This window comes from Hippocampus comes, unplaced genomic scaffold, assembly GCF_001891065.2.
Source record: "Hippocampus comes isolate QL1 unplaced genomic scaffold, H_comes_QL1_v1.1 scaffold137, whole genome shotgun sequence".
Lineage (NCBI taxonomy): Eukaryota > Metazoa > Chordata > Actinopteri > Syngnathiformes > Syngnathidae > Hippocampus > Hippocampus comes.
Genome location: NW_017806002.1, coordinates 1,495,648 through 1,513,403, shown reverse-complemented (window position 1 = coordinate 1,513,403; position 17,756 = coordinate 1,495,648). Strand labels below are relative to the sequence as shown.

General features: G+C 40.4%; 1 protein-coding gene across 1 annotated transcript; it reads left to right on the top strand.

Moving 5' to 3' along the window:
* The first annotated feature begins 267 nt into the window (after positions 1-267).
* On the top strand, positions 268-16,939 carry slc6a1b (solute carrier family 6 member 1b). The gene is made up of 15 exons (XM_019892496.1): positions 268-722; positions 1,333-1,671; positions 1,898-2,029; positions 2,312-2,412; positions 2,770-2,879; positions 4,187-4,319; positions 5,154-5,288; positions 5,983-6,086; positions 7,448-7,572; positions 8,172-8,284; positions 8,362-8,493; positions 9,865-9,967; positions 10,060-10,160; positions 11,291-11,458; positions 14,160-16,939. The coding sequence occupies exons 2-15, from the start codon at positions 1,425-1,427 to the stop codon at positions 14,271-14,273; spliced, it is 1,818 nt and encodes a 605-aa protein (XP_019748055.1). The 5' UTR covers positions 268-722; positions 1,333-1,424; the 3' UTR covers positions 14,274-16,939.
* Positions 16,940-17,756: the final 817 nt, after the last annotated feature.

The window sequence follows — 17,756 nt, the reverse complement described above, 5'->3', positions numbered from 1 at the left end:
CCATATAAGAGATTCATTAGCTATTTTGTTCCTATATTTGTTTTTTGTTTTTTTTTTAAACAGGTAGAAATAAGAGAGTTTTACTCTGAGGTGTTCAGGGTACACATTCAACACTTTGTACATTCAGCAAACACAGGTTAATCAGGTTGGACGGAATAAAAGACATCAATGTCCTTCGGGTGAGTCTGGGAGTGAGAAAGAGAGAGAGCAAGAGAGAGAAGTTGCAGGGGGGGGAGGTGAGAAAGGATATAAAACCTTGGGACAAGAAGATGCTCCTCTCCCAAAGCCACTGCCATCCATCCAAACTGGACATGTTGGACTAGTTGCCGTGTGTGTCCGTGCGTGTGTGTGTGTGTGTATGTGTGAGTGGAGGAGGAGGGGGGCGCTCGACCAACTATGTGGATGAAGCCGCGCTGCGCATCGCTACGCCCCTGCTCGCTCCAAGTCAGACGGCTCCTTCTCCTCGCGTCTTCTCGTCTGTCGGCTGCCTCTCGTTCAGCACCACTCCTTTAAGGACAGCAGCGCACACCCTCTTCCGCCGACCTTCCATCTATCCCTCCTTCTTCTTCTTCTTCGAGCCAAACGTCCATCCTCCACCCTCGGGATCATTTACTCGCCAGCGAGCGGATCGGATGCGAAATTTTCCAGACAAGACGCACAAAAAAAGTGCAAGGAATTACTTTGGAGGATTTATGTTCACCGGGAAGACTAAATAGTCAACTGTAAGTATGCTCCTGTCTTTTTCTCCCCCCTTCAATATTTGCTGTGCTATTTATTTAAAATAGTCAACGTACCAAAATGTGTGTATTATTTCACCCTATGTTTGTTAGAAAGGAATTATGACGAACGGGGAGATTTCAAAACGAATTACGTGTAAATGTTTGTGCTTCAAAGAGGAAACTATTCAACTCTCGTGCGTAATTGCGCGCACTCATCCACTCGTGCAGTTATTTTACGGCGGAGTGCAAAAAAAAAAAAAAAAACAGCAAGTAAAAGCTGCATTTCAATAAAATACTCCAAAACGAGGGTATAACTGTCTAATTTCTCATTGTTGTTCTTCATTCATTCATTCATCTTTTTTTTTCCCTTTTTCCTTGTTGTTTCTTTTTGCCACCTAAGCGTGGCGTCTGGCTCCTAAATTGCTTTTTAGAGACCAGCCTGCACATTTCTCTGCACGCAAGCGCTCATTGTTAGTTTATTGGATTAATTGGGTGGGTGGTGGGGTTTCGTATTTTCCAACCCATGAAGCGAAGTAACCCATTCGAATCCACGTGGAAGTGGAAACTGTTTTTTTTAGGAGTCTAATGAACATATCACGCATTCTTCCGACAGTGAACCGGGACGGAGAGGCTGCGCGACCCGAACCGGTGCTACTGACGTGGTGCCCCTTTCCTTCTCCTCCTACGTTCGTCCTCGACGCGAGCATGGCCACGAACGGGACCAAAGCGTCGGACGGCCACGTCCTCACGGAGACCGTGAGCGAGGCGCCGACGAGCACGGCCAACGACAAACCCAAAACGCTGGTGGTAAAGGTGCAGAAGAGCAAAAAGGACATACCCGAGCGAGAGACGTGGAGCGGGAAATTTGACTTCTTGCTCTCGTGTGTGGGATACGCAATCGGACTCGGGAATGTGTGGAGATTTCCTTATTTGTGTGGAAAGAATGGCGGAGGTAATCAGGAGTTCTTTTTCCTTCCAAAGGAATCAATACCCGGATTCCGTTTCTCTTAAATCCAAATGTGTAAGCCGTGCGTAATTACGCACAGGCGTCCTGTGCTCAATTCACCCTTTTTTACTTTTTTTTTTTTTTTAAACATCTGGAATATATGCTGTTGAATATTTATCCTTGATAGTTCCTATCACTGAACCTTCCCTTTTTTTAATTTTACCTCTCATAGGAGCCTTCTTGATTCCCTACTTTTTGACCTTGATATTTGCCGGCATGCCCCTCTTCTTTCTGGAGACGGCTCTTGGTCAGTACACGTCTATAGGGGGGCTCGGAGTGTGGAAGCTGGCTCCCATGTTCAAAGGTAAAAAGAAAAAGCTCCTTATTTTTTTTTTCAAATCAAATTTAGTGTTGATACTTGTGTTTTTTTTTTAATCTAATGTGTTTGGAGAGCAAATGTGCATCCCAACAATTAATAATCACTAAAAATGAAGTTGATTTGTTATTCATGCTGAATGTCCAAAAGAGTAATAAAAAATGTATTACTACGCTAAATAAAGGTTCAAAATAACGAGCATGAATAACAGTGTGGCCATGCAAAAATGTCTCATAAATATTTCATTCAAAGCTCTGCGTATTGTTTTAGGTGTCGGTCTGGCCGCTGCTGTTCTCTCCTTCTGGCTTAACATATATTATATTGTCATCATTTCCTGGGCTCTTTACTATCTGTACAACTCCTTCACAACCGTGAGTATCTTTCCGAATGATCTACAAAACATATCAACGTGAACGTAAGATCCTGACGTTATTTAGTCATGCCGAATAGACTGCATGAGAGAAACAAAAACAACAACAAAGGTTGTAAAACATTAAATAGACTATGACATTTATTACTTCCTTTCCCACATAATTAGCGCTTTACGTAAGCCATTGATAAATGCATTCTGGCGATGAGTCATCCTGTTTATAGAGAGAAGCATGAAATCGCAATGTCCCCCCTCAATCCCCACCCCTCAAAGACTATCATGGACTTGGCACACAGAATTGGACCCGGAGGTGGGAAAGTGCAGTTCCAAGTCAAAAGATTTTTTTTTTTCTCTCCAGGAACTGCCATGGCAGACTTGTGGTAATTCTTGGAACACAGACCGCTGCTACACCAACTACAGCATCGCCGACACCAGGAACCTCACCAGCGCCGTGGTAGAGTTCTGGGAGTAAGTTGAGCAGACTCAGAGTCCTTTTACATTGTTCGTATTAACCTCAAGTATTCCATATTGTGGGATTTCGAAAGTTGAATGCCCCAGATGTCAGAGTTCAACTGGCATTACATGCCACAGAAGTCAAACAAGTGCAAAACATGAGAAACTTCAGCTCAGCGAGCATTTAAAAGATGGCTTCCAGAAGAGTTTCTTTGTGTGTGTGGTTTTTTTTTTTAAAGGGTGCCACGAATGAGAAAATTCCAATGCTAACCATAGAACAGGAAATGCAACATTATGCAACACAGGAAATGATCATGCTGATCACTATGAACAGGGAACAACTAAAGACATTTTTTTAAGAACAAGTTTGCTGTTGACGACCAATGGCAAAAAATTGTTACATGGTGGGAAATAGGCCGGCTGCTTTTTACATACCAATATTAACAATTTTATATATCTATTTATATATATATATATATACTACTCTGCGCATGCATTCTCATTTGCATTTTTATGTGTTGTGTTTCTCGTTTTACAAATGGCGTTAGGGAGAATTTTATATATATATATATATATATAAAATACCAAATTAACAATTCATAACAATACATAGTTTAAGAGTTGAACTAACAATATATGGAAGAATGTGCCTCAAAAGTCAAACTTCACGCGTGATCTCTGACCCAATCAGTCATCTCTGGCCCCATCTTATGTCAGCAACTTAATATATAAGAAACCACCGCACCCGAAGAAAAACAATCAATCAGAAACCGAAGGCGTGACTTGTAATATGTCGATCATTTGTGAAGCACTCATCAGGAGCACCACCACGGCAAAAACAACAGCCTTCAAACAGATAACATTTAGTGTTATCGTAACAGTAAAATAAAAAGAGGGTGCTTTTGTTGTGTAATACATTAACCGGTCAAGTTGTGACTGCCGCGATGTGCCCGCAATGAAAATGTAACAAATGATTGTGTATTTATTATTACAAAAAAATTTGATCTTATATTAAAAAAAAACCAAAAAACTAAAATTAATACTAAAACTAAGAAAAACTAAAACAACTAAACAAACTAAAGCAAAGCACTTAAAAAACAAAAACAAATTTACACACCTGGTCTAAAAATCACATGAAGTTAACTGAATTTTAAAAAACAAAAGTCAAAAATAAAAACTATTATGAAAAATCTATTATATCCTTGTTACGTACAGGATCTGAAGCCATATTTCTACTTTCCTGAGCTTTTTCACAAACATCTGTCCGACAAATTGCAGCCATTGTTTACAGTAAGACAAACTTCACCCCCTTGCCCTTGCAGACGCAACATGCACCAGCTGACCGAGGGCCTGGAGAAGCCCGGAGAGGTCAGGATCCCCCTGGCCATCACCCTGGCCATCGCCTGGGTGCTGGTCTATTTTTGCATCTGGAAGGGGGTCAGCTGGACTGGCAAAGTGAGTCAGTGGCTAAGGACATGGCACAAAGGAAACATTTAGCTTTCACTGCAAACAAGACGCGCGATTCATTGCTGAAAGTTGCCGAGCTGTCACCGCCACACGCCGGAATACCGTGCTGGGGGGTACAGGGGATTTGGAGGTTTGGGGGTCGTAGGGGATTACATAACTTCACTTTACCCTTCCGTCAATCATCCGACTTGAGGCTGTGTTGGTTTAACTGTTGCGGCATAGTGTCATCACAAAAAACTTTATTGTTCTAAAGCGAAATGTTTTTTTGGGGGGGGGTGGGGTTGGCCATTTAAATCACAGTTTGCTCCCATCTCAGAATCAAACATGGGTGAACCCACAAAGTTAATACGTAATATTTTCAATTGTACTGCATGAATCAAGAAAGTAGCGGCTAAATAACATACAGAAGTACAAAAACAACAAAAAACACGATCACATTTTCACAATCTTTCTGAATGATCCATTATCCTTTTAACATGGATATTGGACAGACAGACACGAGCACAAACCATTTTTTTCCCCCTCACTTTGGTGAACAATTTTGACAGAGTTCTGTACCGTTTGAGTCGTCGTTCATTTTTGCTTCAATCATCAACTCTGATTCGATTTCATAACGAAGAAATTGGTCAAGTGTTGACATGGATTGCAAAGATGGCTTTCGAGGGGCTATGGTGACCATTACCTTGGGTTTGGTGTTGGCTGAATAGGTTATTGTGCTCCACTGCCACAGCAGAAGCACTTGGCGTTACGGTTATCTAGTTTGTGCCCTTGCAGGAAAAAAATTACCAAATTGGTCTAACAAGGACTTCCCGTCATTTTCAGGTGGTGTACTTTTCAGCCACATATCCGTACTTTATGCTGTTCATCCTGTTTTGTCGCGGAATCAGTCTGCCTGGAGCTATTGATGGAATCCTCTTCTACATCACGCCAGACTTTGACAAACTGACACGGTCTGAGGTACAAGCAGTGCGTTGTTGTTTTGCTTCTGAAAATGTTACATTTGGTCATGAAGAATGTATGTCACCTAAACACCGTCACTTCAAGGCGAAAACAGTTTTTTTTTTCTAGTTAGCTTAGAAAAATGTTGCTATCGCTACTAATTTCTCTGCTACATTTGAATAACATCCCAGTAAACTTGGACAATATTGCAGAAAAGATATTGGACTTCAACTAGCAGAGTTCCATGGACACAATTAAGGTGTATGTTACATCAAACATATCTCAAGACCTAAGATTAAGTACGCTATAGAACAAGTATAATAGTTACGGCTACGGGCGGCACGGTAGACGACTGGTTAGCATGCTGGGTTCGATTCTGGCTCTGGCCTTCCTGTGTAGAGTTTGCATGTTCTCCCCGTGCCTAAATGGGTTTTTCTCCAGACACTCCGGTTTCCTCCCAAATTCCCAAAACATGCACGGCAAGCTAATGGAACACTCTAAATTGTCCCTCGGTGTGAGTGTGAGCGCGGATGGCTGTTCGTCTATGTGTGTCCGGCGATTGGCTCAGGGTGTACTCCGCCTACTGCCCCAAAACAGCTGGGATAGGCTCCAGAAAGCCCGCGACCGTCGGGAGGATAAGCGGATTAGAAAATGGAGGGCTGGATAGTTACGGCTACTGTTATGTAATTATTTTGTTTTCTGCGCTGCAAAGGTTTGGCTAGATGCTGCCACTCAGATCTTCTTTTCCTATGGACTGGGTTTGGGTTCTCTGATCGCACTGGGAAGCTACAACCCCTTCAATAACAACGTATACAGGTAGGTTTAATATATACTGCTAATTAATTGTTGGTTCTGTGTGAGCCAACACTGGTTACCTACTCAAGTCAGTTTTGGTCCCGGCTTGGATTTTTCTGGTGGACGTTTGTCAAAACCTTATTTATTCTAAATTACAACTCGGGTCAAGGTAATAAGTTTCTCATTCTAAAGCTAATGTATAGCCTTAAAGATACTTCTTTTGAATCCCTGACTTGCGCAGCTCGGGAACTTAACTGTACTTTTATTTCAGTCCTGGGAAAGGCACATAGAGCCACGTCCGAGTCGAATGATTAGCATCGCCTGCGAAAATCGTACCAATTAGGGGTCAGGATTACAGAAAAACCTGCCATGAAAAAATGATCGCGTTACTTTGCCAATAAAAATATGACAGTACAAAGTACCGTTTTGATACATAGGCATCGATCCGCAATGAAAATCAGATTTTACTGTGAATCACGTGCTTAGAAATGCAAAGTACTAACTCGTCAGACATTTTTGTGTGTTTAACACTAGGTTGATTAACAGAAAGTATTGGCAGACAGCTTTCGTTCCTAAATGCTGCTGTGGGTTGTCTCAAAAGCCAAACAAAACATGGAGTTCAAACCATCCCGAGATTTCAGTTGATTGAGTTTGTCTTTGCGGGGTTTTTTTTTTGCCCATTTACATCCACATTTTAAATTAAATTTTAACAAAATTATGATGATTAGCTTCACACTGTGATTTGCCTCAAAAGTGAAACAAAAGCTAGTTCAAAATGTCGCAACTTCATTGGCTGATTCTTTGCTTTTTTTCATGATTGTTTTTTTAACACTTGATTCATGAAGAACAAAGACTGTTGTTGACAAGACACCGAGATGTGTACTAAAAAAAAAAAAAAAAAAAAAATCGCAGCTGCAACAAGATTAGATAAGAGATGATAAAAGATGTCAGCGTGCAGATAATGATTAAGATATGACTGATACATGGATATTTTGTTCCACCCAATACCTTAAGCAACAGAACTGGACTCCAACTGTACCCCGAACAGTGGATTTGGGTTTCCAGTTTTTAGAAGTGTTTCAGTATTTTTGCTGTACTACTTTCAAACTGCTTCATTCAACCTCATTTCCGTTTTAACAACACAAGTCAGCACCCCCCAGGTCCGATTTTAAATGACTGCCAATTTCAAAGGAACGGGACAAAAAAAAATAAAAGCAGCCATTTCTTTTGCGCCGGATGCAAAATGGCTCCTCACCCAATTCCCCCCCGCCTCCCCTTCGCCCGCCGCCGCCGCCATCGCTTTCACCAATGTGTGACGGGATGATAAGGAATTGATATCGGCGTGACAATAGCCGCCTTGTGCTTTGTCTCCCTCCCGACAGAGATTCTGTCATTGTCTGCTGCATCAACTCCTTCACCAGCATGTTCGCCGGCTTTGTCATCTTCTCTATTGTGGGATTCATGGCCAACGTGACAAAGAAACCCATTGCTGATGTGGCAGCCTCAGGTAATTGCAATCAATGTTGAAACTCGGCAATCAGCAAAGGCAACAGCACTCGGAATGGTGCAAATAATTAGCTCCCGAATTCGCTAGATGTGATATTCTTTGAGTCAGAAAAGGGGAAACTTGTGACTGGGTTTTGATTTCTGGGTTAATTAGAAAAACAAAAAAGAAAATTGTGCAGTGATTTTGCATGTCTTCGCATCCTTTATAAATCCTCTCAAGTTTAGTCCGACATTCAGCACCCCCAAGGACGCTTTTGACTTATTTTTAGCGTCTTCTTTTTCCATTTCATCTTCTTTTCGTTCATGTTATCTTCCCTTACATTCGCAGCACTGTCTTCAAACTTAAGCCAAAACAAGTTTTTACTTGTTCCCCTCGTCACTGAGGGTTGAAAAAAAAAATGCATCCCTAATGACTACATGCGCTATATACAAAAATGTTCTCAATGCAGCCCTGTGATTGACTCGTGGCCAGTCAAGCCTCTCGCCCCAAGTCACACTGGATAGAGTCCAGGTCACCCATGATCCCAAACAGAAATAGCAGTGTAGAAAATGACCAGATGGATGGTCTCAGTGCCCTTTTCCCCCCATTCGTGTTTCAAGGACCTGGCCTGGCATTTTTGGCTTATCCCGAGGCCGTCACCCAGCTGCCAATCTCCCCTCTGTGGGCCATCCTCTTCTTCTCCATGCTGCTGATGTTGGGAATTGACAGCCAGGTACTGACATAACCTGAAGTGACCATAACGAAAGAGTTGCGATGAAAAACAATCGACTGACTGTGCGACTCCTTCAGTTCTGCACCGTGGAAGGCTTCATCACCGCACTGGTAGACGAGTTCCCTCATATTCTGCGGAAGCGCCGCGAGATTTTCATTGCCATCGTCTGCCTCGTCTCTTACATCATTGGACTGTCCAACATCACACAGGTAAATCAACACAGCAATCCAGTGGGATTTCCATTTGGTGAACTTTCCATTTAGGTCCAAATTGTCATGCCCATCAAACATGTAAGAACTTTTCAGGCAATGTTAAAAGCACGAGTGAGATTAAAATAAATTGCTAAAATGTCTATGAAAAATAATAAAAAAAATCACCTTTGAATGTTATCACTTTAAATTATTTTAATTATGTTAATTGACCAGAAAATGAAAAAATCGAATACAATGTATGAACAAAAATTTGAAAAGTTAGGAAATATATGTCATTTTTTAATTGATATGAATTCATAATAAATCAAACATGTATTTAATGAGTTAACTGAATAAAAAATGCATTTGAATTAACCAACTTTAGGGACAAACAAAAATCTAAATTAAAGCAATACATACTAGAGGACTCTTGATACTGTCAATGCTTTGTGGGCCTGAATAAAGAATAGAGAAGACTATATACTATGGTAAAACTTGAGTATTATTAATTGTCAAGTATAAACTGAACTTAAGTCTACAGTTAATCCATTAATAATGTCAAAACACAAAAAAAATATATCAATTTTTCAAAATCTGAATCTAAATGAAAGTCACGCACCTAATTCTTTAATATTAGCAATGGCAGCTAGCATGACAAGCTAACACAGCAGTTTACATCTTCACTCTGCGTCCTTCTTGTCGAAAACAGTCGTGACTGAAATGCAGCCCTCCAACAATATATAAACCGCAGTCCTTTGTTTTCAGTGATTATCTCGCAACCAGACCAGGGTGTACCCCGCCTCTCGCCCAAAGACAGCTGTGAGTCGTTCCAGCTCACCCGCAGCTCAATTGAGGACAAGTGCAATAGAAATATCTATTGCTCCAAAAAAAGCAATGCCAGATGCGCATGCTATCATGCTAACAGGAATCTGATTCAAACCTGAAACAACAACCTGATTTAAAACCTCGATCAAAATTTATCATTCCACATCATTAACATTGTTCTTTCTAGAAAAGTGTAGTAAAAGGACAAAGGAAAAAGCAAAGCACACACAGAGTTAATTGTTTGATGCGGGCACAAATTATATTTAGGGTGGATATGCTAACTTCGGATTGGAAAGGAAAAATGGTGTACATGCGCAGTGTACGAGAAGAAACTGTTCGGAACAAAAGCTTCCGAGGAATTGATGAGCATTCAATTGTAGCCGAGAAGGACCTACTAGGGACACGATTGCAATGATGTCGTGTCCTCACCAACGAGACGTCGCTCTCTCGATCTTGTTCCACTTGACTGGCCTGCTACTTGCCCACATACCCTAATTGCCTTGGTTTATGTTACGATTCTGTCCCAGTCCCCTCATCACTGTCCTCTTGCGTCTCATTCTGTAGGGTGGCCTGTATGTGTTTAAGCTATTTGACTACTACTCAGCCAGCGGGATGTGTCTGCTCTTCCTCGTCTTCTTCGAGTGCGTTTCCATTTCATGGTTCTACGGTAAGGCGCATTTTTAATAAGGGGAAGTTTGTCTTTAGGGGAGATTCCGAGATGACGCGATGGATTCACGATGCTTTAATATTCTTTTGCAGGCGTGAATAAGTTTTACGACAACATTGAGGAAATGATCGGCCATCGGCCCTGTCTGTGGTGGAAGGCATGCTGGGTTGTTTTCACGCCGCTCATCGTGGCCGTAAGTACAGTCCAACAGCCAAAATCTCAAAACAGTTATGACTGCAGTACTTACTGTATTGACTTAAAGTTTTGCCATAATTATGACTTTACTACTGAGGGGGCATAGGTTAGTTCCGATTCCTGTAAACCAAGACACTCTCTTATCTATTTGTCCAATGTATCTTTTTAATACCGGATTTTTTGCACTGTAAGGCGCTTCGGAGTATAAGGCGCACCTTCTATTTTAAAACTGTTTTCATTTATAGGGCGCATTTCATTATAAGGCGCATAGAAGGGAAGCTACAATCGTGGCTGCGGTTGCATTATGCATCCACTAGATGGGGCTACACTAAAGGGAATCCAATCCAATACAGCTTTATTTTTATAGAGCTTTCACAACCGATGCAGCTGTAACAAAGCGCTTTACAGAACATTTGTGTGTTTTTTTGTTTATTTAAAATACTACGTCCAAGAAATCAGAATATTGATCCATATATAAGGCACATCGGAATATAAGGCGCACAGTCGTCTTTTAAGGAAACGGCATGCTTTTAGGTGCGGCTTATAGTGTGAAAAGATGGTAGTTTTCGATTCTTCATCTTATTTTTTTTAATTCTTTTTGACTCATGCTTACTTTTGTTTTTATTAGTTTTAGTATTAGTTTTTTTTAAATATATGCAGTATGTGTTGAGGACAAGATAAAAAAAAGGTCACTGCAGTAAATATTGCGGTAACTATAATTCTTAAACAAATATGTTGACCTTGGTTCTTCTGTAGATATGGATGTACAGCAGTACCAAAATAAATACATTTCCAATGAATCCAGAAAATTTATGATAAGTGAAAAAAACTAAAATTAACATTCTGGCAATAAATATTGTTAGTTATACTTACTTTTATTAACATAAGATATAGTTTCAGTTAGTTTTTGTTCTTTAAAAGCAGGTTGGTTATGAATGAAAATGTTTTTTTCAATCTTTTTTTTTTCAATTGTTTTTATTTATAATAACCTTGGTCCACTGACACCCAAATTTGAACCATGTATCGCAGACATCTGGCCGACGATAAATTGCAAGCCATTTCGGTTTTGTTTGATGACTATGTGAGGATGCAGATGATGACATTTGTACCCTGGCGTCTCGTTTCCAGGGAGTGTTCCTGTTCAGTGCCGTGCAGATGGTACCCCTCACCATGGGCGATTATGTGTTCCCAGCCTGGGGCCAGGGTGTAGGGTGGTTAATGGCCCTCTCCTCCATGGTCCTCATTCCTGGCTACATGGGCTATATGTTCCTCACACTCAAAGGCACATACAAAGAGGTAACGCTGTGTCTGGCTTTTGGCTCTCTTTTGCGTCTGTGGGGGGTCGGGTGGGGGGCTGTGTGTGTGTGTGTGTGTGTGGGGGGGGGTGTATAATGATTGCAGCGTGAGCCAAGAAATTAAAAGAGATACATTCAACATGCTCACGGCAAATAGAATTGGGGCTTTTCTTTGAAAAGCACAGGGTGAAGACTCTTCACTCTGTTCAAACTGATAATTTGAACTTTTGGTTCATGATCAATGTTTGACATCAATGAAAAAGAAGAAGACCAAACAAGCAACTACCATTTCAAGCCTCTTTACAGGTTAATTTATACAGATAGTTAACACTGGAAAAATAGCATTATCAATCGAAACCGACAGTCACCATCGTGTACAGACAGGTGTAACGCTCATCACACCATAAAAGTCAAGTGAAAGCAGCTCACCATGTGTAATTTTTGTTGACTTTTGACATTTTGGTTGAATTTGATTTGTTGGACAACTTTTTTTTCACATGCAAGCTACATACGGTGTAGCTTCACAGTGCTTCGTGTTTTTATTTTATTTTATGTTACAGCCTTTTCAATTATATTCTACACACAACATCCCACAGGGACAAAAACATGGCTGTTCTAGTGTGGCCCAACCAGGAGCGCTACAAAAGTGAGCAAAAGTGCCCAAACACATGCTTGTGGCGATATATTCAAAAAGGTTTGAGGCTGTAATCGCTGCCAAAGGTTAGCAACAAAGTATTGAGCAAAGGCTCTGAATACTGATGTACTTATGCATTTGTGACCATTATTAGTTTAATACATGTGCAAAAACTCAACAACAAAATTCCCATCAACATTATGAATGAATTAAATCCAGTTTGGATGAAGACGGTGAAATAAAATTTGGAAGAAGTAAGAATACTTTCTGGACGCGCTGGAATAAGGTACTTAGCGTTTTAAGTGTATTACAATGAAAACTCTGACTGACCTAGCTTTCCTCCTCCTCCACATACATTTTGAGAATGTGCAAAAAACATCGGCGTGGCCGCAGAGTGTCGACTTTTCACATTTGATATTGAAGTGCCGCAGCTTTGCATAATGCGATTTAGTGTATTAACAGAGCAGTGCGACACAACACTACCGTAATCAGCAAACATGTGGGCATGCGGCGTGAAAATGGGATAAGTGCCCCGAGAAATTAAGCGTAAGATAAAAGGATTTGTAAAATGGAGATCGTAATGAGTTCTGTTGAACTATTTGAGACGAGTACAGATTGTATTCAGAGGACTGACTGAACTGCAGTTAATGTCTATTTTTTCGGCCTCATCATTTACGTGAAGGATGTGCGGCGATGGCGAGCACAAATCTATATGATCCTCCACTTGGCTGAGCTTGACAGTCGCCGATGTGGCAGGAAATGGGCGCTAATTACAGAGGCTGTCGACGGCGACGCGCAGGTGTCAGGAGGCGCGGCGGCAGCTGATTGTTTTAATTGTAGCAATCAGATAGCACTTTACGGCTCACAGGCGCTGCTCACGAAACGCGGACGGTGCCACAGTGCTGCCTGTCAAGCGTCTTCACTTTAATTGCGCGGCTGATGATGATGAGGATGATGGTTGTCGGAATAATACGAGTTGTCACATTTTATCTTAACTTATATGGATTAAAACGAAATGAATGGCTCTATTACGGGTGTCAAACTCAAGGCATGGGGGGCCAGATGGGGTATGCCACTTCATCTTACGTGTCCTGCAAAAAGTGATTCTTGCCATCCATCCATCCATCCATTTTCCGATCCGCTTTATCCTCACAAGGGTCGCAGGGGTGCTGTAGCCTATCTCACCTGTTTTTGGGCAGTAGGCGGGGGACACCCTGAACTGGTTGCCAGCCAGTTGCAGGGCACACATTGGCATAGAAGCATTTGCACTTACCCTCACACCTAGGGAGAATTTAGAGTGTCCAATCAGTCTGCCATGCATGTTTTTGAAATGCGTGAGGAAACCGGAGTACCCGGAGAAAATCCACGCAGGCACGGGGAGAACATGCAAACTCAGTGATTCTTGCCAAAATACCAAAATTACAAATCGACTTCACTTTTAATAAAATTGAGATGTTGCATTCATTTTTTTTGTGACTTGTCCTGTATACATACATACATATATATATATATATATATATACACACACACACACACACACACACGGAAAATTTATTTATTTATTAATGTATTTATTTATTTTTACTGGCCCCTGATCTTAACTAGTTACCTATCAATTTGTTGTGATAATATGAGGCTTACATTCATACAATACAGTATATGGGTTCACAGTCATTCTGGTCCTACAATAGAAAACCATAACTACAATGTGAAAAAAATGAATTTGACATCACCTGGGCTATATATAATACAAATGGGAGGATGGATGGATGGATGGATGATTACCGTACATGAATCGATGACGGGATATTTTGGATCAGAGTTGGAAAGATGAATGCACAAACAGGAAGGAGAACTGTGCATTTATTTGAGATGAATCAAAGAATGAAAACCAGTGATGATTCTATGTATCAAAGACAGAAGGATAGACAGATGATAGCTGGAATAAAGAAGAATGGAAAGACGGATGGATGGATGGATGGATTGTTTTATGGTTCAAAGTAGTATGGATGGATGGATTCAAGTCAACCAAGACTGTTTTCTTCCATTCATCGTCCCTCCTCTGCAGCGTCTGAGAATGATGATCAAGCCAGTGGTGCTGGTGAAGGCTCAGGAAAACGGCCCGGAGCAGCAGACGGAAACCCAGAACCAGAACCCCGCCACCGAGGAGGCGTACATCTAGAATCTCGTGAGCGTCTCTCTTGTCTCAGCGGTTCTCCATCGGGGTCCGAAAACACCCCCACGAGAAGCGGAATCAAGGTTGGGAACGACCACCAGACGCCCACGTCTGCTTTCATTCACCTACCTCCTGGGGACACGTGAGACCAACCCGACCACATTTATTCTTATGATTATTCTTATGAAATCTGTTTTTATTTTATTGTTGTATCATACAGAGGAAACTACCCAGACAACGTGTTGTGTAATTTTAAAGTTCATTCTGCAAAAAAAAAAAAAAAGACATTTTAGTAAGAGAAATATGACTTAGGAAGTAAAACTATATGAAAAAGCTTAAATTTGGAGACCTGTATTGATTCAATATTTTAGACTACAATTACTGTACAAAGACAAAATATCTGGTGCATTTTGGCTTGTAGAATTTCCTTAAATAGATGCCATGTTGTAGATGAGAATTTTAAATGAAATGTCTGGAAGTGGAATGCGAATGGAGCAAAATATAAGACATCAACATTATTCATTTCAGTTGTTGAGCAGCCACGTCTTGGGGGTTTACGCCTTTGAAAAGCACAAGTATGCTGAGTTAAAAAGCTATGACAACAGCAAAAATAATGATACAAAAAAATATATATATACACACACACACACACACACACTTCAGTAGGATATGTAGCAAAAGACTGTCATCACTGTTGACAGTTTTGTCTTGTTTTTCTGATGAACAATAACTATGTACAGTGTGTTGTTAGAATCCTTTATTTTATTTTTTTGTAGAATAACTTTGAGGTAGTTTTGTATATTCGAGACAGAGAAGGGCCAAACGCGAGCACACGCCGGTTTGAATATTACAGGTGCAAAATTCATCGGAGCAATGTAGTAAAGTCATCAGCTCTTGCAGAATGTCAGTTAGGGCGACATCCCATCGTGTATTACGATCCTCCAAGCATCCAGTTCAGAGGGTGAACGGGTACTCGAGCAATAAGCTAAAGTGACAGAGAGGCTGCGACTGACTATATGAAGGGTTTCTAGAGCATACTCGAACCATATTTCGTAATCCACTCCTCAGGAACTAAGGTGGATGTGACCAAATGCTCCCCGGATATGAAACACTTAAGCGGTTTGTGTGATATAAATATATATTATTAAAAAAGAAAAAAGAAAAAGATGTATACCGTAGTTCCTCAATTGAATGGCCGCAGATGAGGGAGAAAAGTTTATTAGGAGAGAGAGGCCTTTATTTGTATAAATATATTTTTTTCCAATAATGACTAACAACGATTGAGGAAAATTCCGTTTAACCCGGGACAGACTAGATCAAACTAGTAAGCGCATACAGCAACATTGTGGTGTCAGTCTGTTAGAATGTTAGTTGTCATAAGACGCCGTCAAAGCTTAACGTGAAATACAGTTTTTTTGGCTCTGTGGGTGCTGCTGTTTTGGTTAGCAACATAGTTCAAATGGCACCATGTGAACAACAAAGGCAATGTTTAATTTTCTTTGGGCTTCTGAGAGACTGTTTACAAGCTTCAGTAAGTATTGCTGTTTTGGTTAGCAACAGGTTTAGCTTTAATGTTTGTGTATTTGAGGAAGACATTTATTCATCTCAAGCGGGCGTTTGTGGTACGGCCGCTATTTGAGGAAATTCACGGTCATCGAAATTTCACCTTCTCTACAAAACGTTTCACCTGTGATCTTTGGAAAAACTGATCCAAGTCCTGTGTGCGTGTGTCTCTAGCTGTGTGTGTGTGTGTGTGTGTGTGTGTGTGTGTGTGTGTGTGTGTGTGTGTGTGTGTGTGTGTGTGCGTGTGCGTGTGCGTGTGCGTGTGTGCTTTCTTTGTGCACATTTTATCTCATAATTATAAATGACGATCGAGCGAGGCGACTTTCACAGTGGTTGGGATTGGTCTAAATCCCTGGCGACTCCTTTTCATAGGCTAAAGGAAAACCTATTATTACATATCAAGTTTGCACGGCAATATGAATAAAGGATATCTTGTCTTATCTTATTACTGTGAAGAAAGAGTTTAAAAAAAAAAAAACAATAATAGATATTGATGAAAATAAAATTTGCTTCTGTGGCAGCTACATGCGACAGGAATCAGGTTGAGTCCATCCCGCTAGGTCATTTTTATTTATGCATTTTCTTTCAAAGTATGTCAATGAAAACTACGACGAAGGATTCGGTGCATTTTTTTTTTTTTTTTGTACAAAGTTACCGTACTGCAATTTTCTCTCTTGAATGATGTTGTAAACTAGACTGTGTACTACACGTATCTGTGAATGTCCGTACAAATCTGGATTTTTTTTTTGTTCTCTTTTCTTCTGTCGAGTCATTGTGGAACAAAAAAAAAAAAAGTGTATGATCTGTCGTTTTCCGCAATATTATCATCATCATCTCGGAAAGACTAAAGCACAACTCTCTCTCTCCGCTCTACAAATGATCATAACAGAATAGCTTAACAATGCAGATGATATTAATAATAATAATAATAATAATATAGAAATGTCTAGTCAGAGAATATTGTTTTGTATATTTTTAGCTGTTTCTCGGGCCTGATGTAAAATATTATATGTAAAAATATATATATCATAAATGTCTATGTGTTCTATGAAAAAGCATGATTGCAATATATGTTATCTGCAAAAAATAAATAAAGAACTATAAATTATCATGGCTGTGTGGTGTTATTACTGCATAGGATGTGCTGGACCGAGGAACCAATGCAAGATGACAGTTATGCAATAAGCGTTAACCTTTTTGGAAACTTTTTTTTTTTTTTTAAACTCTGCATGCCGTATCTTCAAATGAAATCCTCCTATTAATTCCCATGGTAGAATTGGAAAAAAAATTAAAAGAAAAAACTCACGCTTGTACTTACTGTTTTTCATTTGATTGCTTGACCCTTCACCTAAATATTCTTGAATGGGCTTGATACAACCTAAGGCACGCCTGTGCAATTAATTAGGCTGCCTAATCAGAATCTTGATCTGGATTATTTCGGCAAAGGAGCACTAACGAACTAGAGCTCACTAACACAGAATTTAGACAGATTTGTGAACAATATTTGAAAGAGTCAGGTTTTCGTCTACATAGTAAAAGCCTTAGAAAAGTGTGGCGTTTATATTCTTGTCCACTGTAACTTGGCCCACATTCTCAAGGAGTGTTTTCTGCCACCCAATCACCAAACAGCAGCATGTTTGGCTCCACCCTTTACATGGTTAGCTATTTCAAAACCCTGCCATGGAAATTTACCAGAACAGACTGCCACACACGATCCGGTAATAATAATAATTGCTTGTTGTGATGCATTTCGTTTCAAGAAAACAAACGCATGATTGTGCTGAGTGCAGCATATGAGGAACTAAACTTTCTTGAAGTAATTTAAAAATATTTATATTACCACAACAGATCCGAATAAACATCCCTGCTTTGCGGAAACTGACTCGATAGATTTGCAGAAGTGTGAATATCTAAAATGACCTCCTG